Raw genomic sequence first — 26,432 nt, forward strand, 5'->3', positions numbered from 1 at the left:
AAACCAAGCCCAAACCTAGCAGAAGGAAGGAAATAACAAAGATAATAGCAGAAATAAGTTAGAGACCAAAAGATAATAGAAAATATCGATAAACGTTGTTTTTTTAAAAACCATAAAAGAGTTGACAAACCCTCAGCTAGACTAAGAAAAAACACCTCAAAATCAGAAATGATGGGTGCCTGAGCGAGTGGCTGTCAGTTAAGCATCTGCCTTCGGTTCAAGTCATGATCCCAGGGTCCTGGGATCCAGCACTGCATCGGGCTTCCTGCTCTGTGGGGGAGCCTGCTTCTCCCTCTCCCTCCACCTGCCGCTCCCCCTGCTTGTGCTCTGTCTCTCTGTCAAATAAATAAATAAATAAATAAATAAATAAATAAATAAAATCTTTTAAAAAATCAGAAATGAAAGAGGAGACATTACAACTGATACTACAGAAATACAAAGGATCATAAAATACTACTATGAACAATTATACACCAACAAATTAAATAACCTATAAGAAATGGTTAATTCTTAGAAATATGCAACCTACCCAGGACCGAATCATGAAGAAAGAAAATATGAAGAGACAAATAATGAATAAGAAGACTGAATTAGTAATAAAAAAAATCTCCCAACAAAGAAAAGCCCAGGACTGATGGTTTCCTTGCTGAATTCTGCCAAGCATTTAAAGAAGAATTAACGCCAGTTCTTCTCTTCTCAAACTCTTCCAAAGAACTGAAGAGGAGTAAATACTCCCAAACTTTTGCAAGGCTAGTATTATCCTGATACCAAAGCCAGATTAGAAAAGAAAACTATAGGCTAATCTCCCTGATTAATATAGCATATGAATCAGGTATATAGTATATTATATACTATATACAGTATATAGTATGGTATAGATGCAAAAATTCTCTACAAATTTTAGCAAGCTGAATTCAATAATAGTAGATCATCCATCAGAAAGAACAATTACCCAACATTTGCAGCAACATGGGCAGTACTGGAGGAGATTATGCTAAGTGAAATAAGTCAAGCAGAGAAAGACAATTATCATATGGTTTCACTCATTTATGGAACATAAGAAATAGCAGGGAGATCGGTAGGAGAAGGAAGGGAAGAATGAAGGGGGTAAACAGAAGGCGGAATGAACCACAAGAGACTATGGACTCTGGGAAACAAACTGAGGGCTTCAGAGGGGAGGGGGTGGGGGATTGGGATAGGCCGGGGATGGGTATTAAGGAGGGCACTTATTACATGGTGCACTGGGTGTTATACACAAACAATGAATCATGGAACACTACATCAAAACTAGGGATGTACTGTATGGTGACTAACATAACACAACAAAAAATTTTAAAAAATAATAGTAGGTCATCCATCATGATCAAGTGGGATTTATCTCTGGGGTGCAGAAATGGTTTAACATATGCAAATGTTATACACCATATTAATAAACTGAATGATAAAAGTCATATGACCATGTCAATAAATATAGAAAAAGTATTCGACAAAATACAGCATTGCTTTATGATAAAAAACTCTCATTAAATTGGGTATAGAAGAAACAAATCTCAATATAATAAAGGTAAAATACAATAAGCTCACAGCTAACATACTTAATTATGAAAGGTTGAAAGTTTTTCATCTAAGATCAGAACAAGACAAGGTTGTCCACTCTCACCACTCCAATTTAATATAGTACTGGAAGTCCTAGCCAGAGAAGCCAGGCAAGAAAAAGAAAGAAAAGGCATCCTGGGATGCCTGAGTGGCTCAGTCAATTAAGCATCTGCCTTCAGCTAAGGTGGTGATCCCAGGGTCCTGGGATTGAGCCCCATGCTGGGGCTGAGAAGGGATCCTGCTTCTCCCTTTCCCTCTGCACTTGCTCCCCCCACCCTGCTCATGCTCTCTCTCTCTCTCTCAAATAAATAAATAAAATCTTTAAAAAAAGAAAAGGCATCCCAATGAGAAAGGAAGAAGTAAAATTGTCTGTTTGCAGATAATATGATTTTATATATAGAATATCTTAAAGACTAGGGGTGCCTAGGTGGTGCAGTCAGTTGAGCGACTGACTCTTGGTTTCGGCTCAGGTTGTGATCTTATGGGTCTGAGATCGAGCCGCCCATCTGGCTCCATGCTCAGCACAGAGTCTGCTTCAGAGTCTCTCTCCCATTGCCCCCCCCCCCAAATAAATAAATAAATGTTAAAAAAAAAAAAAAGAAAATCCTAAAGACTCTACCAAAAACTGTTAGAGCTAATCAACAAATTCAATTAAGTTGTGGGATGCAAAGTCAATATACAGACATTAGCTGCATTTCTATGCACTAACAATAAAATATCTGTAAAAGAAAGAATGAAAATCATCCCAATCATAATAGTATCAAAAACAATAAAGTACTTAGGAATAAATTTAACTGAGGAGGTAAAAGACCTGCACACTGAAAACTGTGACTTTGATGAAAGAAACTGAAGAGGACATAAATAAATGGAAAGACATCTGTGTTTGTGATTCAGGAGAATTGATATTGTCAAAATGTCCACACTACCTAAAGCCAGCTATATATTTGAAAGTTGTTAAGAAAGTAGATCTTAAATGTTCTCATCACAAAAAAGAAATGGTAATTATGTGAGGTGATAGAGGTGTTAACTAATCCTACTGTGGCAATCATTTTGCAATATATAAGTGTATCAAAACATCACATTGTACACTTGAAACACAATGTTATATGTCAATTATATCTCAATAAAGCTGGAAAGAAGAAATGTCAAATCAATAATGTAAGTTCCTACTTCACAAACCTGTTAAAAAGAAAAGCAAAATAAAACCCAAACAAGGAGAAGGGAATAAATATGAACATGAATCAATGAAATTGAAAGCAGAAAAATAAAGAAAATAAACTAAAACTTCTGAAAGATCAATAAAATTGACAAACCTATAGCAAACTGGACAGAGAAAAAAAGTGGAGCCACAAATGACCAATATTAGGAATAGAAAAGGGGATAAAATACGAGTTATCGTGGCAAACCCTGCAGACATTAAAAGGATAAGGGAATAGTAGGTACAACTACATAAGCATAATTTTGATGAAATGGACCAGTTCCTCAAAAAACACAAGCTACCACACTGACATAACATGAAGTAATCTGGATAGTCATGCAAATATTAAAGATGTTGAATTTGTAAAGAAATCTCAAAATAGAAATATCCATTGCTAGATGATTTCATAAAGAATTCTACTAATTCTATACAATCACTTCCAGGAAATAGAAGACGAGGGAACACTTCCAAGTATATTTTATGAAGTTACGGTTACCGTGATACAAAAGCAAGACAAATTGTATAAAAAAAGGAAAGTACAGGCATGAATACAGGTACAAAAATTCTTAACAAGATATTATCAAATGGAATTAAGCAATATATGTACATAATATATATACATAATGTATATAATGTATATCAAATATATCATATATATATAATATATATATACAATATACATTCATAATGACCAAGTGGGGTTTATTCCAGGTATGTACAGCTGGTTCAATGTTCAAATATTAATCAATGTAATCCACTATACTAACTGGCTAAGTAAGAAAAATTACATCATCTTATCAACTGAATCAATGCGGAAAAAGCATTTCATAAAGTCCAACATCTATTTATGATAAAAACTCTCAGAAAACTAGCAATACAGGGGAATTTCCTTAACTTGATAAAGAACATCTACAGCTAGTGTTATGTTTAACAGTGAAAGACTGAATGCTTTACCTCTAAGCCCAGGAACAATGGATGTATCTTCCTGTTGTCAGATGGCTCTTCATTCAGAGATGCTGCAGACTCTAAAGGGTTCAGGACTGTCGGATACGTTGCTATTAAAACAATGGCTTCTGTGATTGCCTTAGCAGGTTTTGTGGCAACTCTAGGTCTCATCAGTAAACTGCTCGAGAAAATAACCATGTTAAATCACTAACTGGATGTTCAAAAAAGGTGGTTAAAGTACGAAACAAAAACAAAAAGCCCCCCAAACCCCTGAACAAAAAACAAAACATCCAACAATATACTGGAAGTTTGAGCCAGTACAATAAGGAAGAGGAAGTAAAAGGCATCAGAAAGAAAGAAAGAAATGTTTCCCTATTTTCAGATGACATGATTGTCTATGTGGATAACCCCAAGGAATCTACAGAAAAGTACTGGACCTAGGAAGTGAATTTAGCAAGATTGCAAGATATAAGATCAACATAGAGAAATTAATTGTATTTCTATATACTAGCAATGAACATGTGGACATTGAAATTAAAATACACCATTATCTGTAATTTCTTCAATTGCTTCTTTGGTGTAATCTGACAATACAGGTACAGAACTTGTATGATGAAAATGACATAATTAATGCTAATGAAAGGAATCAAAGAAGATCTAAATAAATGCAGAGGCATACCACAGAACTAGAATAAATAATACTAAAATTTGAATGGAACCACAAAAGACCCTTAATAGTCAAAACAGTTTTGAGAAAGAACAAAGCTAGAGTTATCACAATTCCATCTTTCAAGATATACTACAAAGCTGTAATAAAACAGTATGGTACTGGCACAAAAATAGACACATAGATCAATAGAACAGAATAGAGAGCCCAGCGATAAACCCATGCTCATATGGTCAATCTATGATAAAGGATATACAACGGGGAAAAAACAGTTTCTTCAATAAGAGGTGCTGGGAAAAGTGGACAGCTACATGCAAAAGAATGAAACAGGACCACTTCTTTAATATACACAATAATAGGGACATCTGGGCTGGCTGAGTTAGGGGAGCATGTGAGTCCTAATCTTGGGGTTGTGAGTTTGAGCCCCATGTTGGGTGTAGAAATTACTCAAAAACAAACTCTTAAAAAATACACAAAAATGAACTAAAAATGATTCAAAGATCTAAAAGAACTGAAACCTTAAAACTCCTAGAAGAAAACAGGCAGTGATATCTTTGACATTGGCCATAGCAACATTTTTCTAGATATGTCTCCTCAGGCAAAGGAAACAAAAGCAAAAATATTTTGGGACTATACCAAAATAAAAAGCTTTTGCACAGTGAAGGAAACCATCAACAAAATGAAAAGGCAACCTACAGAATGGGAGAAGATATTTGCTAATGATATATCTGATAAGGGGTCAATATATAAAAAATATAAAGAACTTATATAACTCAACAACCCAAACCCAGATAATCCAATTTAAAAACTGGGCAGAACACCTGAATAGACATTTTCCCAAATAAGACATACAGATGGCCAACAGACACACAAAAAGATGTTCAACATCACTAATCATCAGGAAAATGCATATCAAAATTACAATGAGATATCACTTTACATCTGTCAGAATGGCTAGAATTAAAAGGCAAGAAATAACAAATATTGGTGAGGATGTGGAGAAAAAGGAATCCTTGTGCACTGTTGTGGGGATGCCAATTGGTGCAGCCACTGTGGAAAACAGTATGCAGTTCCCCTCAAAACTAAAAATAGAACTACCATATGATCCAGTAATTCCACTACTGGGTATTTACCTAAAGAAAATGAAAACACTAATCCAAAAAGATATATGCATATGTTTATGTTTATTGCAGCATTATTTACAATAGTCAAGACATGTAAGCAAACTAGGTGTCCATTGTTAGATGAATGGATAAAGATGTGATATATATATCATATGTCATCATATACATATATATATATGGTTTATTGTATCATATATATGATATACATATCATATATATATATAGAATAGAATATTATTCAGCCATAAAAAGGATGAAATCTTGTGATTTGTGACAACACAGATGGACGTAGGAGTAATATACTAAGAGAGAAAGACAAATACCATATGATTTCACTTATATGTGGAATCTAAAAAACAAATCAAACAAAAAGCAGAAACAGACCCATAAATACAGAGGACAAATTGATGGTTGCTAGATGGGGGAATTGGCAAAATGGTGAAGGGGGAGTGGGAGATACAAGCTTCCAGTTATGGAATGAGTAAGTCACAGGAATAAAGGTACAGTATAGGGATATAGTCAATGGTATCATAATAGCATTGTATGGTGACAGATGGTAGCCATACTTGTGGTGAGCGTAGTATAATGTATAACCTTGTTGAATGTATGCTGTGTACTTGAAACTAATATAACATTGTGTGTCAACTGTATTTCAGTTAAAATAAGAAATTAAATCTAAATAAAACCACAAATTCATTGTAATCCCATTAGAATTGCAGCTGACTTCTTTGCAGAAACTGATAAGCTGATTCTAAAATTAATACAGAAACTCAAAGCCCTCAGAATAGCCAAAACAATCTTGAAAAAGAACAGTTAAGTTGGAGGAGTCACACCTCCTGATTTCAAAACTTACTATAAAGCAACATAAATCAAGACAGTGTGATATCAGCATAAAGACAGACATATAGATCAATGAAATAGAACTGAGAGTATAGAAATAACCTGTGTGTCTATGATCAATAGATTTTCAACAAAAGTGCCAAGACCATTCAAAGGGGAAATAGTCTTTTCAATAAATGGTCCTGGGACATGGGAATGCCACATGCAAAATAGTGAAGCTGGTTTCTTGACTGACAGTATATAAAAACATTTACTCAAAATGGATCAAAGTTGGACAGCTTTCCAAGATGGTGGAGGAGTAGGCGATCTTAGTTTTGTCTGGTCCCAGGAATTCAGCTAGATAGCTATCAAATCATTCTGAACACCTGTGAACTCAACCAGAGATCTAAGAAAAGAATGCTGCAATTCTACAAATAGAAAAGCGACCATTTTCTGCAAGAATGAGAAGAACAAAAAAACCCAAAAAACAAAAACAAAACCCAAAACAAACAAACAAAAAACTCACCTCAAAAAACTCACCTCAAAACAAGAGGCAGTACTGACTGCCAGGGACCTAATCAGTATGGATATAAAAAAGATGTCAGAACTAGAGTTCAGAATAATGATTATAAAGGTACTAGCTGGGCTTGAAAAAAGCATAGAAGACACTAGAGAATCCCTTTCTGGAGAAATAAAAGAAACAAAATCTAATCAAGTTGAAATAAAGAAAGGCTATTAATGAGATGCAATAAAACACAGAGGCTCTAACTGCTAGGATAAATGAGGCAGAAGAGAGAACTAATGATATAGAAGACAAAACGATGGAGAATAAAGAAGCTGAGAAAGAGATAAACAACTACTGGATCACAAGGGGAGAATTCAAGAGATAAGTGATATCATAAAGTGAAACAGTATTAGAATAATTGGTATCCCAGGAGAAGAGGGAGGAGAGAGGGGGCAGAAGGTATACTGGAGCAAATTATAGCTGAGAACTTCCCTAATCTGGGGAAGGAAACAAGCATTCAAGTCCAGGAGGCACAGAGAACCCCCCTGAAAATCAATAAAAATAGGTCAACACCTCAACATATAATAGTGAAGCTTGCAAATCTCATAGACAAAGAGAAAATCCTGAAAGCAGCTCAGACAAGAGGTCTGTAACCTACAAGGGTAGAAACATTAGACTGGCAGCAGACCTATCCATGGAGACCTGGCCGGCCAGAAAGGGCTGGCATGATATATTCACGGTGTTAAATGAGAAAAATATGCAGCCAAGAATACTTTATCCAGCAAGGCTGTCATTCAAAAGAGAAGGAGAGATAAAAAGCTTCCAGGGCAAAGAGAAACTAAAAGAATCTGTGATCACTAAACCAGCCCTGCAAGAATTATTAAAGGGGGATACTTTAAGTGAAGAGAGAGCCTAAAAGTAACATAGACCAGAAAGGAACAGAGACAATATACAGGAACAGTGACTTTACAGGTAATACAATGGCACTAAATTAGTATCTTTCAATAGTTACTCTGAATGTAAATGGGATAAGTGCCCCAGTTAAAAGTCACAGGGTATCATATTGGATAAAAAAGCAAGACCCATCGATATGCTGTCTGCAAGAGACTCATTTTAGACCCAAAGACACCTCCAGGTTGAAAGGGAGGGGGTGGGAAACATTTATCATGCTAATGGACATCAAAAGAAAGCTGGGGTAGCAATCCTTATATCAGAGAGACTAGATTTTAAACCACAGACTTTAATAAGAGATGAGGAAGGACATTACATCATAATTAAAGGGTCTATTCAACAAGAAAATCTAACAATTGTAAATATTTATGCCCCTAACATGGGAGCAGCCAATTATATAAATCAATTAATAACAAAATTAAAGAAACACATTGATAATAATACAATAATGGTAGGGGAATTTAACACCCCACTCACTGCAATGGACAGATTATCTAAGCAGGAGATCAACAAGGACACAAGAGCTTTGAATGACACACTGGGCCAGATGGGACTTCACAGATATATTCAGGGCATTCCTTCCTAAAGCAACAGAATACACATTCTTCAAGTGCACATGAAACATTCTCCAGAATAGATCACACACTGGGTCACAAATCAGTCTCAACCGGTACCAAAAGATCGGGATCATGCATATTTTCAGACCACAATGCTTTGAAACTGGAACTCAATTACAAAAAGAAACTTGGAAGGAACTCAAATACTTGGACGTTAAAGAGCATCCTGCTAAAGAATGAATGGGTCAACCAGAGAATTAAAGAATTAAAAAAATTCATGAAAACAAGTGAAAATGAAAACATAACTGTTCAAAACCTTCAGGATGTAGCAAAGATGGTCCTAAGAGGGAAGCATATAGCAACACAAGCCTTTCTCAAGAAATAAGAAAGGTCTCAAATACACAACCTAACCTTCACCTAAAGGAGCTGGAGAAAGAACAGCAAAAAAACCCCCCTAAACCCAGAAGAGAATTAATAAAGATTAGAGCAGAAATCAGTGAAATAGAAACCAAAAGAACAGTAGAACAAATCAACGAAACTAGGAGCCTGTTCTTTGAAAGAATTAATGAGATCGATAAACCTCTGGCCAGACTTATCAAAAAGAAAGAGAAAGGACCCAAATAAATAAAATCATGAATGAAACAGGAGAGATCACAATCAACACCAAGGAAATACAAACAATTATAAGAACATATTATGAGCAACTATATGCCAACCAATTAGGCAATCTGGAAGAAATGGATGCATTCCTAGAAACACATAAACTACCAAAACTGAAACAGGAAGAAATAGAAAACCTGAACAGATTCATAACCAGCAAGGAAATTGAAGCAGTACCCAAAATCTCCCCCAAAACAAGAGTCCAGTGCTGGATGGCTTCCCAGGAGAATTCTACCAAACATTTAACAAATAATTAATACCTATTCTTTTGAAGCTGTTTCAAAATATAGAACTGGAGGGAAAACTTCCAAACTCGTTCTGTAAGGCCAGCATGACCTTGATCCCAACACCAGACAAAACCCCACCAAAAAGGAGAATTGCAGACCAATATCCCTGACGAACATGGATGCAAACATTCTCACTAAGATACTAGCCAATAGGATCCAACAGTACATCAAAAGGATTATTCACTATGACCAAGGGGGATTTATTCTTGGGCTGCAAGGGTGGTTCAACATCTGCAAATCAATCAGTGTGATACACTACATTAATGAAAGAAAGGACAAGAACCATATGATCCTCTCAACAGATGTAGAAAAAGCATTTGACAAAGTACAGCATTCTTTTTTTTATTATTATTAAAACTCTTCACAGAGTAGGGGTAGAGGAGCATACCTTAATATCATAAAAGCCACCTATGAAAAGCCCACAATGAATATCATTCTCAATGGGGAAAAACTGAGAGTTTTCCCCTAAGGTCAGGAACACAACAGGGATGTCCATTCTCACCACTGCTGTTCAACATAGTACTAGAAGTCCTAGACTCAGCAGTCAGAAAACAAAAAGAAATAAAAGACATCTGAACTGGTAAAGAAGTCAAACTCTCACTCTTTGCAGATGACATGATACTTTATGTGGAAAACCCAAAAGACTTCACCCCAAAATTGCTAGAACTCATACAGGAATTCAGCAAAGTGGCAGGATATAAAATCAATGCACAGAAATCATTTGCATTTCTATACACTAACAATGAGACAGAAGAAAGAGAAATTAAGGAGTTGATCCCATTTACACTTGCACCAAAACCCGTAAGATACCTAGGATAAACCTAACCAAAAAGGCAAAGGATCTGTACTCAGAAAACTATAAAACACTCATGAAAGAAATTGAGGAAGGCACAAGGAAATGGAAAAATGTTCCATGCTCATGGATTGGAAGAACAAATATTGTTAAAATGTCTATGCTGCCTAGAGCACTCTACATTCAGAGCAATCCCTATCAAAATATTATTGAGATTTTTCACAGAGCTGGAACAAATAATCCTAAAATTAGTATGGAACCAGAAAAGACCCTGAATAGCCAAAGGAATGTTGAAAAAGAAAACCAAAGCTGGGGGGCACCTGGGTGGCTTAGTCGTTAAGCATCTGCCTTTTGCTCAGGGCCTGATCCCAGGGTCCTGGGATCGAGCCCCACATCGGGCTCTCGGGCTCCTCTGCTGGGAGCCTGCTTCTTCGTCTTCCACTCCCCCTGCCTGTGTTCCCTCTCTTGCTGGCTGTCTCTCTCTCTGTCAAATAAATAAATAAAATCTTAAAAAAGAAAAAAAGAAAGAAAGAAAACCAAAGCTAGTGGCATCACAATTCTGGACTTCAAGCTATATTACAAAGCTGTCATCATCAAGATAGTATGGTACTGGCACAAAAACAGACACATAGACCACTGGAACAGAATAGAGAACCCAGAAATGGACCCTCAACTCTATGGTCAGCTAATCTTCGACAAAGCAGGAAAGAATATCCAGTGGAAAAAAGCCTCTTCAACAAATAGTGTGGGAACATTGGACAGCCACACGCAGAAGAAGGAAACCGGACCATTTCCTTACCCACACACAAAAACAGACTCAAAATGGATGAAAGACCTAAATGTGAGACAGGAATCCATCAAAATCATAGAGGAGAACACAGGCAGCAATGTCTGTGACCTCGGCCGGCCGCAGCAACTTCTTGCTAGACACGTCTCCAAAGGCAAGGGAAACAAAGGCAAAAATGAACTACTGGGACTTCATCAAGATAAGAAGCTTCTGCACAGCAAAGGAAACAGTCAACAAAACCAAAAGACAACTGATAGAATGGGGGAAGATATTTGCAAATGTCTTATCAGATAAAAGGCCAGTATTCAAAATCTATAATGAACTTATCAAACTCAACATCCAAAGAATGAAGAATCCAATCAAGAAATGGGCAGAACACATGAACAGACATTTCTCCAAGGAAGACATACAAATGGCCAACAGACACATAAAAAAATGTTCAACGTCACTTGGCATCAGGGGAATACAAATCAAAACCACAATGAGATACCACTTCACACCAGCCAGAATGGCTAAAATTAACAAGTCAGGAAATGACAAATGTTGGCGAGAATGCAGAGAAAGGGGGAACCCTCTTTTATTTTATTTTTAAAAGATTTTATTTATTTATTAAGAGAGAGAGTATGAGTGGGAGGAGGGGCAGAGGGAGAAGCAGACTCCCTGCTGAGCAGGGAGCCAGACGTGGGGCTCCATCCCAGGACCCTGGGATCATGACCTGAGCCAAAGGCAGGTGCTCAATCAACTGAGCCACCCAGGTGCCCCAAGGGGAGCCCTCTTCCACTGTTGGTGGGAATGCAAGCTGGTGCAGCCACTCTGGAAAACAGTATGGAGGTTCCTCAAAAAGTTGAAAATAGAGCTACCCTACGACCCAGCAATTACGCTACTAGAGCTTTACTCCAAAGATACAAATGTAGTTATCTGAAGGGGCACCTACACTCCGATGGTTCTAGCGGCAATGTCCACAATAGCCAAACTGTGGAAAGAGCCCAGATGTCCATTGACAGATGAACGGATAAAGATGTGGTATAGATATACAATGGAGTACTACTCAGGCATCAAGAAAAATGAAAGCTTGCTATTTGCAACGACATGGACGGAACTAAAGGGTATTATTTACGCTAAGTGAAATAAGTCAATCAGAGAAAGACAATTATCATATGATCTCACTCAAATGTGGAATTTAAGAAACAAAACAGGATCATAGGGAAGGGAGGGAAAAATAAAACAAGATGAAATCAGAGAGGGAGACAAACCATACAAGACTCTTCATCATAGGAAACAAACTGAGGGTTGCTGGTGGGAGAGGAGTGAGGGGATAGGGTAACTCGGTGACGAGCACTAAGGAGGGTGCATGATATAAAGAGCACTGGATATTATATAAGGCTGGTGAATCACTGAACTCTACCTCAGAAACTAATAACACACCATATGTTAATTAATTTAAATAAAAAAGTCACAGAATGGGTAATATTAAAAAATGGATCAAAGTCCTAAATCTAAGAGCCAAAACTAAAAAATTCTTAGTAGAAAACACAGGGGTAAATTTACATAACTTCAGATTTATCAGTGGTTTCTTAGATATGAGACTAGAAGAATAAACAATAAATGAAAAAATAAATTGGACTTGATCAAAACTGAAAAATTCTATGCTTCAAAGACACTATCAAGAAAGTAAATGTACAATCTGCAGAATGGGAGGAAATATTTGTAAATCATATGCCTGAGAAGGAACTTGTATTAGAATGTATAAAAACTCTTACAACTCAATAGTAAACACAAATAACCCAATTTAAAAATTGGCAAAAGATCTGAAAAGACATTTCTCTAAATAAGATATTTAAATGACCAATAAGCACATTAAAAGATGCTCACCGTATTTAGTCACTAGGGAAATGCAAATGAAAACCACATTGAGATACTTTTTCACACTTACTCAGATGGCTATAATAAAAAGATTAGATAATAAGAATCACTGGTGAGAATGAGGATAAATCAGAACCCTCATATATAGCTGGTAACAAAAGTAAAATGGTGCAGGCCGTTTGGACGGTAGTCTAGAAGTTCTGCAAACGGTTAATTATAGAGTCACCAGATGACCTAGCCATTCTGTTCCTATGCATATATTCATGAGAAATGAAAACATGTTCACACCAAAACATGTACAAAAATGTTGATGGCAGCACCACACATAATCGTCAAAAGGTGAAATCAACCCAAACGTCCATCAGTGGATGAATAGATAAGCCAAATGTGGTATTCCAAACAATGGAATATTATTCGACCATAAGAAGGAATGAAGTACTAATACAGGCTACAACATGGCTGAACCTTGAAAACGTTATGCTGAGTGAAATAAGCCAGTCACAAAATACTACATATTCTATGATTCCATTTGTATGAAATATCCAGAATAGGCAAATTATAGAGACAGAAAGTAGATTGATGATTGCTTAGGCATGACAGGAACGGGTCATAATCAATGCTGTGGAGTTTCTTTTTGAGGTGATGAAAATGTTCTAATAGTGACTATGGTGATGGCTGCACGTATGTGTAACTCTGCTAAAAACCATTGAACTGTACACTTTAAATAGGTAATCTGCATCTTATGTGAATTATATTTCAGTAAATTTTTTAAAAGGGCAACACAAGGCATTCTTGTGTTGATGAAAATGTTTTATAGCTTTAAAAACAAAACAAAACCAAAAACCTAGGAATGGGTCCTATAGTAAGTATGTATTTTTAACTTTATAAGGCACTGTCAAACTTTATCAAAGTGACTATTTTGCCTTCCTGCTAGCAATGTATAAATGTTCCAGTTGCTGCACATTCTTATCAACATTCAGTAGTATATATAATGGGTGTTATATGCAACTAATGAATCATTGGACACTACATCAAAAACTAAAGATGTCTTATGTGTTGGCTAAAAAAAAAAAAAAAAAGAAAAAGAAAAAAGGAATATGGACAAAGGGGAAAACTGTATATCAGACAGAGCAGAAGGTTAATAAAGTGAGTTACTTAAATGTATGGAGAAGTTGAATTCAAACAAATGGAAATTCCAGGAAATAAATAGAAGGAGCTGATTCTTGAAAAAAAAAAAAAAGGTTAAGTCATTCTAATAGGTATGTATTGTTATATCATTGTGGTTTTTATCATCTATCATTTGCATTTTCTGAATGACTAATGCTATTGAACATCTTTTCGTGTACTTATTTTAGTTGCCATCCATGTATCTTTGGTGAAGTGTCCTAAGTTCAAAATACTTAATTGCAAAAGTAATTAAATTTTAAATTTAAGATACAAAAGAACAATAATTAAATTTCAAAAAAATTATAAACTTAAAACCAAAACACCAGTAACATTTAAAGATGAAAAACAATCTGGAGAAAAAATTTGCCACGTATGCGAAAGGACAGGGATAAGAGATCTAATGCGGGAAGAGTTGATGGATTTTGTTCTTTCTCTTGCGTGTACCTGCTACATGTATATACAACCTCTGTCGGCACCAACCTAATTTGTAAATGGTTCTGACTCCTCACATATGATCTGGAGGCTAAAGTTGGGAAGTGCCCAAAATGATCAGGTCAGAACTCTGAGAGGCAAGGAGTCCCAGCCCTGGAAGATACAGGCCCCCAGTATTCTGCTTGCAAATAAGGTCAGCAGGCAGAGGTAGTGGGAAGGTGTGGGCATCAGTGGACAGAGTAGGGAGGTCAGCAGGCATTAGGGGTAGGGGTGAGGAGAAAAGGGACATGGCACAGGGGTCACCAGCAGAAGCACAAAGAATAAGGGTGGGGCAAGTTTTTTGCCATTACGTCTCCAAATATTTTTGTCACCTCCTTTTCTCTTCTCCCCTGTCCTTTGAGGACTTCATTTACTTGGATATGACGTTACTTGACGTCCCATGGCTTATTGACACTATTTTTTTTCTTTCCTGTTAGGAATTTTTTTTCTGTTTTGGAGCATTTTTATTGCTATGGCTTAACATTCACAAATCTTTTCTTCTGCAGCGTTTCATCTTTTTCATCTTTAGACGTCTGTGACTTTTATATGGTCTTCTATGTTTGTACTTAATTTTTTGAACGTAATGGATAGTGTTATAATAATCATTTTAATGTCCTCTAATTGTAATATCTAAGTTCAGGGTCAGTTTTGATTGATCGGTCAAGATTGATTTTTCTCATTTTGGATCATGTCCCTGCTTCGTGTGCCTGGTAATCTTTGTTTGGATTCCAGACATTGGAAACTTTACTTTGTTGGATGTTGCATACTTTGGTATTGTTATAAAGCCTCTTGAAATTTGCTTTGCAATGTAATTAATTAGTTGGAAATAGTTTGATCCTTTTAGGTCTTGCTTTTTATTTTTGTTAGATGAATCTGGATCAGTATTCTAACTATTCTTCAATATTTAGGCAATACTTCCTGAGTACTCTACTCCAAGCTTGTGAGTTACAAGATTTTCTAGTCTGGTTGGTAGAAACAGGTACTGTTCTTAGCCCTAAGTGATTATCTAGGCAGTTTTCACTCTAATCCTTTCAGGTGGTTCTCTGCCTACGCTTGGCTGACTCCTCATTTCCACACCCTGATTAGTGCTCACTTAAATAAGCACTAATAGCGTATGGCTCCCTCTACTGAGCTCCAGGGCTCTCTATGGAGCTTTTCCTTCCTGGTATTCTGTCTTGTGAGCTCTAGTTGCCTTGGTCTCCCTGGGTTCTCAGCTTTATTTCTTCAACTCAAGTAGTCATCTGGGCTCTACCTCAGCTTCTCCTCCCTTTGCTGCAGCCTGGAAACTCTCTGGGTAGTAAGCTGGGGTAGTCATAAGGCGCATCTTATTTGTTTTTTCCATCTCTCAGAATAATTGTCCTTTCTTTTCTTTTCTTTTTTTTTTTTAAAGATTTTATTTATTTATTTGACAGAGATAGAGACAGCCAGCGAGAGAGGGAACACAAGCAGGGGGAGTGGGAGAGGAAGAAGCAGGCTCATAGAGAAGGAGCCTGATGTGGGGCTTGATCCCATAACGCCGGGATCACGCCCTGAGCCGAAGGCAGACGCCTAACCGCTGTGCCACCCAGGCGCCCCTGTTTTCTGATATTTAGTGTCTTTTTTTTTTTTAAGATCTTTTAATTTATGTATTTGACAGAGAGAGAGAGACAGCCAGCGAGAGAGGGAACACAAGCAGGGGGAGTGGGAGAGGAAGAAGCAGGCCCCAGTGGAGGAGCCTGATGTGGGGCTCGATCCCAGGACTCTGGGATCACGCCCTGAGCCTAAGGGAGACGCTTAACGACTGAGCCACCCAGGCGCCCCTGATATTTAGAGTGTCTTGAGATCGTTGTTTCATGTATGTTGACTGGCTTTTTTGGTTGGTTCAGGTAGGAGGGTCAGTTTGGTCCCTGTTACTCCATCTTGGCTGGATGCATAAGTCCCTGACATCTTTCTGCTTATTTTCCTCTCATCTCCAAATAGTAGTGTCAGGTAGCTCAGTTGTTGGGTGTCTGACTCTTGATCTTGGCTCAGGTCCTGATCTCAGGGTTGTGAGTTTAGGCCTCGCGTTGGGCTCTGGGCTGGGCATGGAGCCTACTTAAAAAACAAACAAAAAACCCCACGAATAATATGTAAAAAACTAATTGTTCAAGTTTTCTTCAAGGAAGCATTTGTTAAGCACCAGGACTTTGCCTGTGTGATCCTGGTTAGTCCTCACAACCATGCAGGTTTTCTTAACCTCATCTTCATTTGACAGCTGAAAAGCAGGCCCAGATTTTTGCTGGTTTGGACTCTGGACAAGCCTGTCAGTCCCAAGGCCATGTGCATCCTGTGGCTCCAAAGTTCTCCACGCCTTGCTGCAGAATTGCCAGGGGAGCTGCCTGACCTGCATAGCATCCCTGGCATCCTTAAAGAATAGCTCATACTTGCAGCCTGGCTTTTGAAGTGTTCATACCCACATGCACTCCGTGCTATCACTTTGTCAGGCATGGATGTATGCCTGTGTCTCATCCAGCTACTTGACATGAATGAGAAGGCAGTAAGATGACCACTAGGTAGGAAAGCATCCGGAGAGGGGATACCAGTGGCCAGGGTCACCCAGGTCTTCTAATTCCAAATCCATGCCTCTTTCTTGAAACTCGGGATCCCACACAGCTGGCAGGGAGGCAACAGTGAGATGCGTAACACAGAGGTAAATGTGCTCCATCCTCACCATGCTTGAAGATTCTGTGATTTTAGCTATTTCCTCTCCTGTGGGTCAGCTTCTGGACAACTTTCTAGGAAAATCACAGCTTTCAGCTAATTCTTCAGAAAACTCAAGTCTGTACTTACTGACTTCCTTCCACGAAATTGGCAAGCCAGCATGATCGGGGACCAAGGGGCACAGCACAGCCAGAAGCAAGGACCTTGATGACTGGCTTGGGAGGCGACTTATGTGAGGTGGCCTATCTGCTAGCTCCAGAAGCCTCAGAAGCTTCATGGTCAAGGAAATGACCTCCATGCCGGGAAATGGATTTCTACACAGAAAGGTTGGGGCCACTGGATGACATCAAAGATTCCTTCCAGTTCTGATGTTCCATAACTGTTCATTTTGGGAAAGGGATCAGTAGCAGGGGAGGAAGGTAGAAGTTAGAAGGAAAAGGCAGGGGAAGCCAGGATGATTTGGTATCCAATGCGTGTTCATTTATTTTACACTTACAAAAGAAATCGCCCACCCCTCTGCCCCATTCCCCAAAAAACAGTCTCTTTTTACAAACATTTAAAAATTAAAACCAAATGAAGATAGACAAGTTAATTTCAGTACAATTATTTTTCAATGTAGCTGTCATAATTAGAGTTTAAATTTCCTACAAGTGACCAATGTCCAAGTGACTTATAGGGAAATCCTGATTATTGGCCAAAAGGAAAATTCCATATTACAAGTTAGCAAATTCTAGTACAAAAATAGTCCGTGTTGGAATAGCCTTTCCTTTTACATAGGTCTCGGGTCAGTCTACTGACTGCATAATACACTAACATTTCAGGGTTCTCTCTTTCACAAATGGCTCATTCGTCATAGCTGAAGCAGCACGATGCCTGCAGTGGCAGGGACTAGAGTCCACCTTGGGACCGTGCTGGAAACGGCAGGCCTGGGAGTGCCTTACTGACCCCAGGGCAGCAGGGCAGGGCCCTAGCCCCACCTCCGCACAGGGGTCCTGGAGGGAGGGATGAGTGGCGGGCAGAGCTGCCCCCTTCTGAGGGAGCAACAGGCCCAGGACATAGGGGAAGTCCGCCCAGGGAGCTGGGCCAGCGCTGGCACAGGACAGCCCACCTCCTGCCAGTGTCTCCTCGTCCTTCTGTAGTCTGACGAGGTGAGAGGTGGCCCTGCGCATTGTCAGCGGCGAGAGTGTGGCCCTGCCCTTGCTGCAGCCAGGGAAGGCCTGGGCAAGCTACTTGTCCCTCAGGATGTCAAGTTGCTCCTGACACTCGGTAAAGAGGCGCTGAAAGCGAAGATTCTGCCCGATGACTGGCAGCAGCTCCTTCAGCAGCTCCCTCTTCCGCAGACCCTGTGTACACAGAGAGTGACAGTTGAGTGCAAGTGTCAGTGAGGAGACCTGGAAGGTGCTGGGTTTCCCTGGTCTGGCAGAGACCCCGTGTCTGCCCATCTGACCCCCAGCCACCCCCTGGAGAAACCACAGATGGATGAGAACAATTTCTCCACATGCTGGGAAGTCCCAGGCAAGCTTAAAAACCTGAGCTGGGGTGTGCAGGGTGGAGTTGCAGGGAGCAGGGGAGGGACACAGTGCAAGGATACAGCAAAGAAAACCAGGGTAGGTTCTGCTCCTCTATGTCCCCTAAGTCTGTTGGCACAGTCACCGCTGCTGGCCTTCAACTGCACTGATTAGTGGCCATAGTAGCTCGGCCTTCCAAGCAGGATGGAAGTAGGATATTAGGGTAGAGGGGCAGGTAGATGGCCATCCAGGAGGAGTTGTTCCCTAATGTGGATGCTCTCTGGGGGGCTGAGGTCAAGTCTAGGGGCAAAGAGGCACCTGGGAGGCAGTGGCTGGCCTTGGCTTTACAATCCTGGGGCCTCTGGCCTTGGGCCTTGCCCAGGACTCTTTCACTGGGTGCACTGGCACCACAGTCTGCCTGGGTTCTTCTGCAACATGCACTGCAAGGAGGGGTCTCCACTGCACAGAACCCTGAGGAGCACAGCTGCTGCAAAGAAAAAACCACCAAATGACAACTCTGACCACTGGAAGAGAAGGAAGGCCCAAGATGTTAAAATAAGCATGCTAGAAAGACAAGGAATTATAGAAAAGAACCAAGTGTAGATACTAAGCTTGAGCAACACAGTGGTTGAGGGGTGGGGTCTGCAGAAGAATGGACACTGCTGAAGACCAAGTCAGAGCGGAGTCAGATGGAGACCAGATCATGCTCGAGGAGGGAGGTACACAGAGAGGAAAATCCAAGAGGAGAAACGATATAGGAAAAGTAAAGGCAGATGGACGATGACAGCTGGGCCCAATATCCACATAATGGGTCCCACAGGAGAGAGAGAAAGAAGAAAGAAGGAAATATTTAAGGAAATATTACAGGTAGATTTCACGCAATTAAAGAAAATCAAATGGCCTTAGGTCGAAAGCCTCCATGAGTGCTGATCATGAAAGATATGGAAACCTAATAAAGGCCATGTAGGAAAAGCCCACAGCTAACATCATACTCAAGGTGAAAAACTGAGAGCTTTTCCTCTAAGACTGGGAATAAGACAAAGGTGCCCACTCTCACTACTTTTTTTTAAATACAGTACTGGGAGTCCTAGCCACAGCAGTCAATTAAGAAAAAGAACTAGGAATGTAAATTGGTAAGGAGTATTAAGTAACTTTCACTATTTGCAGATGACATGATACTACTATACCACACTATATAGAAAACCCTAGAGGACTCCAAAAAACTACTAGAACTGATGTAAAATCATAGGATACAAAATTAATATACAGAAAACTGCTGCATTTCTTCACACTAATAATGAAGTAGAAGAGAAATTAAGAAAACAATCCCATTTACAATCACACCAAGAATAATAAATCTAGGAATAAACCTAACAAAGGGGATGAAACTGTACTCCAAAAACTATAAAACACTGATGAAAGAAATTAAAGATGACACAAATAAATGGAAAGATATTCCACGGTCATGGATTAGAACAACCAATATTGTGAAAATGTCTGTATCACCCAAGCAGTCTATAGACTTAATGCAATCCTTATCAAAATACCAACATTTTTCGTAGAACTAGGAAAAAAAAAAAGATATGGAAAAACTGATATCTAGACATGTAGGTTGAAATATATAGAATGTGAAAGTATCAAAGATAGAAAAACTCTAAAAGTTTCTAAAAATCAAGATCATATCACCTACAGAAGAGAGACCAAGAGACACAATAAAGTAGTATATTTTTAATATACTGGAAAAAGCTCACAACTTAAACTTTTTTTACCCAAATAGTTATTCATGTAAGACAGTATAATAAAAAATATTCTTAGGCTTTTAAGACCTCAAAAAGTCTGCCACAAGAAAGATCCACCATGAAAATGTTTTGGAGGAAATACTCAAAAGAAGAGAGAAATCCAGATAATGCTAAAAGAGATATGAAAAGAAATGTGGTTAACTCCGGCTAAAGTTATGTTAGCCTTAAGAAAGCCAAGAATATAAAAAATGTAAATGGTGTGAGCTTGGTGATAAAAAAAAAAACCTGTCAGACTAGATAAAATAAAAGCCAGCCATCTGATATTAGTAAGAAACATATAAACATGAATGCAGAAGGGTTAAACATTAGAAAGATACATTAGTAAAGAATAAAAAGAGACCTAGTATTTTATAATTCCTAAAGTAGATTTTGTTGACAAAAACATCACTGGGGAAAGAGCAAGTCAAAAGAGAGGGACAAAACCACCCTCAGGGAGACTTTAATACCCATTCAACTAGTGATAGGTCATGGAAAGGCAAAAATCTGCAGATTCAGGTAATCCGAACTGAACAGTGGTAAACATGACTTAATGGACATGTATAAAATGAAAACAGAAGTTCTTTGGCACATGCAGACATATAAAAAATTGCTCTAAAAGCAATCCTCAACAAAATAACAGGTATCATGTAGATTGCAGACTGGCATGGCCAAATATAGCCTACTATCTATTTTTGTAAATAATTTTATAAAATGTAGCCACATCTGCCTATTTGTTGATATATCATGCTACAACAGTGGAGTGGAGTAGCTGCAGCAGAGACTGTATGGATTTGCAAAGCCTGAAATATTTACTCTCTGGTCCCTGACAGAAAAATTTTGCCAACCCCTGATATAAATCATGTTCTCTAACCAAAATACAATTGAGCAGAACTCATGACTAATTAATCAATTAAGTTAATTTAGTTGATTGAAATTTAAAAGTTAATTTAATTGAAATTAAAAATGATTTACAAGTAAATGGTAATAAAAACACTAACTGCTGCAAAACTGTTGTAAAAATGCCACAGAAGTGGGGCTTTCATAAGGATACTTGGAAACATAACACATCTTATATCAGAGAACATAAAAGAATGACAACTACTTACTTGAGTCTAACCTAAGGTGGAAGGAAGGAAGGGAGGGAGGGAGAGAGGAGGAAAGAAGGGAAGGAGGGAAGGTAAGGAGACGACATCAGAAAAAAAAATTTTTAAATATATATATTTTTAAAGATTTTATTTATTTATTCAACAGAGATAGAGCAGCCAGCGAGAGAGGGAACACAAGCAGGGGAGTGGGAGAGGAAGAAGCAGGCTCCCATCGGAGGAGCCTGATGTGGGGCTCGATCCCAGGACCCTGGGATCACGCCCTGAGCCGAAGGCAGACGCTTAACCGCTGTGCCACCCAGGCGCCCCAGAAAAAAATTTTTTTTAAATAAGTCTTCATGACCAGCTGAGTAGGGGAGCCAGTCTGCAAAGACTGGGAAAGGTGGCCATTTTTTCAAATGCCCAATATTCAACGAAGATGATGGGGCATACAAAGAAACAGAAACATGGATTTGGTTGGATATGGTACTGGCCCATTCAAAATAACAAAAAAAACCTCCAGAAAAGTGACCCTAAAGAAACAGAGGTCTGGAACTTATGTGACAGACTTTAAAACAATTGTCCTAAATATTCTCAAAGAGAACATGAACAGATGGACATACCAGGAAAATGATATGTGAACAGAATGAGAATATCGACAAAGAGGTAGAAATTATAAAAAAGAATGAAACCAAAATTCTAGAGCTTAAAAACATAGTAACCAAATAGAAAAATTCATTTGAGTGGTTCAACAGTAGACCTGAACAGACAAAAGAAAGAATCAATGAATTTGAATTCAAGTTATTTGAAATTATTGAATCTGAACAGCAAAAAGAAAATAGAATGAAGAAAAATGAAAACAGCCTAAGAGATTTATAGGACACCATCAAGCAGACCAATATATGCATTATGCAAGTCCCAGCAGAATAACAGAGAGAGAAAGGGGAAGAGAACTTATCTGGAGAAATAATGGCTGAAAAGTTCCCAGGTTTGAGGAAAGACATGGATTTACAAATACAAGCTCAACAAACACTTCATGTAGGAAAGCCCCAAAGGAACCCATACTGTGACAGATTTTAATCAAACTATGGATCATCGAAGATAAAGAGATAATCTTGAAAGCAGAAACGTGGCTCATGATGTAAAAAGCATACTCAATAAGCATATTTCTCAGCAGGAGCACTGAAGGCCAGAAGGCAGTGGGATAACATATTTAAGGTGCTAAAAGAAAAACTGACATTTGAGAATACCATATCCAGTGAAACTACCCTTCAAAAACAAGGGAAAAACAAACACATTCCCAGATAAATAAAAACCAATGGAATTTACCACCATTAGATCTACCCTACAAGAAATGCTAAACGGAGTCCAAGTTGAAAGGATGCTAGACAATAAAACATAAAATTCTCTGGTAAAGGTAAAAGTAAGGACAAATATAAAAACCCATATTATGTACTTTTGTTTGCTAATTACATTTTTTTTATTCTTTTGCAAGATTTAAAAGACAAAAGCATAAGAAACTATAAATCTATGTTAAAGGTTATAGAATATAACAGATATAATTTGTGACTTCAATAACATAAAGTGGGGGGAGTGGAACTGTAAAGGAGTAAGCAATGTTTCTGCATACAACTGAAATCAAATTTTCATTAGTTTAAAATAGATTGTTATAACTTTAGAATGTTTTTGTTATCCCTCTGGTTATCCAAAAGAAAATATCTATAGAATATGCACAAAAGAAAGAGGAGAGAATCAAAACATGTCACTAAAAAAATCAACTAAATGCAAAGTAAAACAGTAAAGGAGGAAATGAGGGACAAAAAGCTATAAAACAGGGGCGCCTGGGTGGCTTAGTCGTTAAGCGTCTGCCTTCGGCTCAGGGCATGATCCCAGCGTTCTGGGATCGAGCCCCGCATCGGGTTCCTCTGCTGGGAGCCTGCTTCTTCCTCTCCTACTCCCCCTGCTTGTGTTCCCTCTCTCGCTGCCTGTCTCTCTCTCTTTCTCTGTCAAATAAATAAAATCTTTAAAAAAAAGCTATAAAACATACAGAAAATAAATAACAAAATGGAAATATTAAGTATTTATGTCAATAATTACTTTATTATTATTATTTTTTTGAGAGAGAGAGGAGGGGCAAAGGGAGAGGGAGGGAGACAGAATCTCAAGCAGCCTCCATGCTCGGTGTGGAGCCTGACATGGGACTCAATCTCCCAGCTCCGAGATCATGACCTGAGCTGAAATCAAGAGTTAGATGCTTAACTGACTGAGCCACCCAGGCACCGCTGTCAGTAATTATTTCAAATGTAAATGGATTAAACTCCCCAATTTAAAAAATGGGTAAAAAACTAGAATCAAACTATATGCTACCTACAAGGAACTCACTTTAGATCTAAGGACACACATAGGTTGAATATGAAAGGATAGAAAAAGATAGTCCATGGAAACAGTAACCAAAATACAGAAGAGATGGCTAAATTTGTATCATATGAAATAGATGTTACAAGAGACAAAGAAGGACATTGTATAATGATAAAAGGGTCAATTCACCGAAGATGATGTAACAACTGTAAACATATGCACCAAACATCAGAGCTCCTAAATATATGAAGAAAACATTGAGTTGAAAGGAAAAATAATTCTACAATAATTGTAGGAGATTTCAATATCCCATTTGCAATAATGGATAGAACAACCAGATAGAAGATCAATAAGGAACCAGAAGACCTGAAAACCAATACAGACCAATTGTACCTTACATACATAAATAGAACATTCCACCCAACAACAGCAGAATACATTTTTTCTCAAGTGCACATTTAACATTCTCCAGGAGAGACTACATGTTAGGTCACAGAACAAATCTCAATGGGTTTAAAAAGACTGACATCATAAAAGTATCTTTTCCAATTACAACAGAATGAAACCAGAAATCAAAAGCTAAAGGAAAACTGGACAACCTGCAAATATGTGGAAATGAAACAACACATTGTTCAGCAATGATTCAAGAAGAAATCTCAAGGGAAATTAGAGACTATCTTGAGATAAATGAAAATGAAAACAACATACCAAGAAATATAGGATCCAGCAAAAGCACTTGTTAGAAATTATAGCTGTAAGAATTCACAAAGTAAGACCTCAAATCACTAACAGAACCTTCCATCCTTTGAAACTAGAAAAATAAAAGCAAGCTAAAGCCAAACAGAAGCAAGAAAATCACACATATTTGAGTGAAAATAAAATGGAGAATAGAAAAACAGAGAAAATAATGAAACCAAAATGTACAATTTGAAAAGATCATCAAAACTGATAAACTGTTAGCTAGATGGACTACGAAAAAAGAGAGAAGACCGGAATGACAATCAGAAATGAAAAAGGGACATTACAACTGATGCCACAAAAGTAAAAATTATAAATATGGGAATACTATAAACAATTGTACACTAACAAACTGGACAACCTAGATAAAATGGACAAATTCCTAGAAACACACAGCCTACCAAGACTGAATCATGAAGAAATATAAAAATCTGAATGGATCTGTAACTCGTAAGGAGATGAATCAGTAATCACAAACTTCCCAACAAAAAAGAGCCTATGACTGACCAAATAGCTTCACTGGTGAATTTTACCAAATATTTAAAGAAGAATTAATAACAATCTTCAATTGAGGCAAACAAAAAATTTTTTTGATCAATGCAACACTCTTTCATTACAAAAACATTCAGCAAACTAGTAACCGAAGTCAACTACCTCAATATAATACAGACCATATATGAAAACATCACAATCAATGTTAAAAGACTGAAAGCTTTTGCTCTAAGGTTAGGAGCAAGGCAAGGATGCCAGCTTTTACACTTCTACTCATCATAGTACTGGAAGTTCTAACCAGAGAAATGAGGGAAGAAAAAGAAATAAAAGGCATCCAAACTGGGAAGGAAGAAGTAAACTTTTTTGTTTGTAGACATCATCTTATATGTAGAAAACCCTAAAGACTCTACAAAAAACCTGTTAGAATCAACGGAGGGCTTCAAAAGGTAGAGGGGTGGGGGATTGGGATAGGCCAGTGATGGGTATTAAGGAGGGCACATATTGCACGGTGCACTGGGTGTTACATGCAAATAATGAATCATGGAACATTGCATCAAAAACTGGGGATGTACTGTATGGTGACTAATATAACAAAATAAAAATTATAAAAAAAACCCCAAAAAACCTGTTAGAATAAGTGAATTCAGCAAATTTGCAGAATAGGAAATCAATACACCAAAATCAGTTGCATTTTTATATACCAACAACAAACATTCTGAAAAGAAAACTAAGAAAATAGTTCCATTTACAATAGCTTCTGAAGAATAAAATACTTAAGGAATACACTTAACCAAGGAGGTGAAAGACTAGTACACTTAAAACTACAAAATGTTGCTGAAAGAAATTAAAGAAGACACAAGTAAATGGAAAGACACCCTTGTTCATGGACTGGAAGACACTGCTAAGATGTCAATAACACCAAAAACAATCTACAGATTTAACGTACTCCCTATCAAAATCCTAGTGGTGTTTTTCTACAGAAATAGACTAATTCATCCTAAAATTCATAGGGAATCTCAAGGGACCCTGAACAGCCACAAGAATCTTGAAAAAGAAGATGAAAGGTGGCGGCCTCACAGCTTCTGACTTCAAAACTTATTTCTGCTCTTTCTATAAGAGGCCTGAGGTGACCTCTGACAATGGTTCACTATTCACTTGACCCAGAAAGCCCTACAAAATCATGCAAATCAAGAGGTCCAAAGCTTTGTGTTCACTTTATGAATGCCTCAAAGGTATGCATGTCTGAAAAGCCACCACATTATCGGAAGGATGTCCCTGTAGAGAAGCAGTGTGTGCCATTCTGTTGCTACACTGGCGGAGTTCACTGGTGGTGAGCTCAGACCAAACACTGGGGCTGGATGCAGCATCAGTGACCTGGACAGAGTGCTGAATTTTTATTGCACATGC

At 38.1% G+C, this 26,432-nt stretch overlaps 1 protein-coding gene across 7 annotated transcripts in view; it reads right to left on the reverse strand.

Annotated features, from left to right (window-relative positions):
- Window positions 1-17,524: 17,524 nt before the first annotated feature.
- Window positions 17,525-26,432, reverse strand: part of LOC113245911 (protein HIRA) — an 88,130-nt gene continuing 79,222 nt past the window's right edge. For all 7 annotated transcript variants that reach the window (XM_026486261.4, XM_026486260.4, XM_044379503.3 and 4 more), the window contains one exon: window positions 17,525-18,412. In XM_026486261.4, coding sequence (XP_026342046.1) covers window positions 18,315-18,412 — 98 coding nt within the window. In that variant the 3' untranslated portion in view covers window positions 17,525-18,314. The remainder of the gene's footprint in view (window positions 18,413-26,432) is intronic.

The sequence above is a fragment of the Ursus arctos genome, unplaced genomic scaffold (genome assembly GCF_023065955.2).
Source record: "Ursus arctos isolate Adak ecotype North America unplaced genomic scaffold, UrsArc2.0 scaffold_34, whole genome shotgun sequence".
NCBI classification, from domain to species: domain Eukaryota; kingdom Metazoa; phylum Chordata; class Mammalia; order Carnivora; family Ursidae; genus Ursus; species Ursus arctos.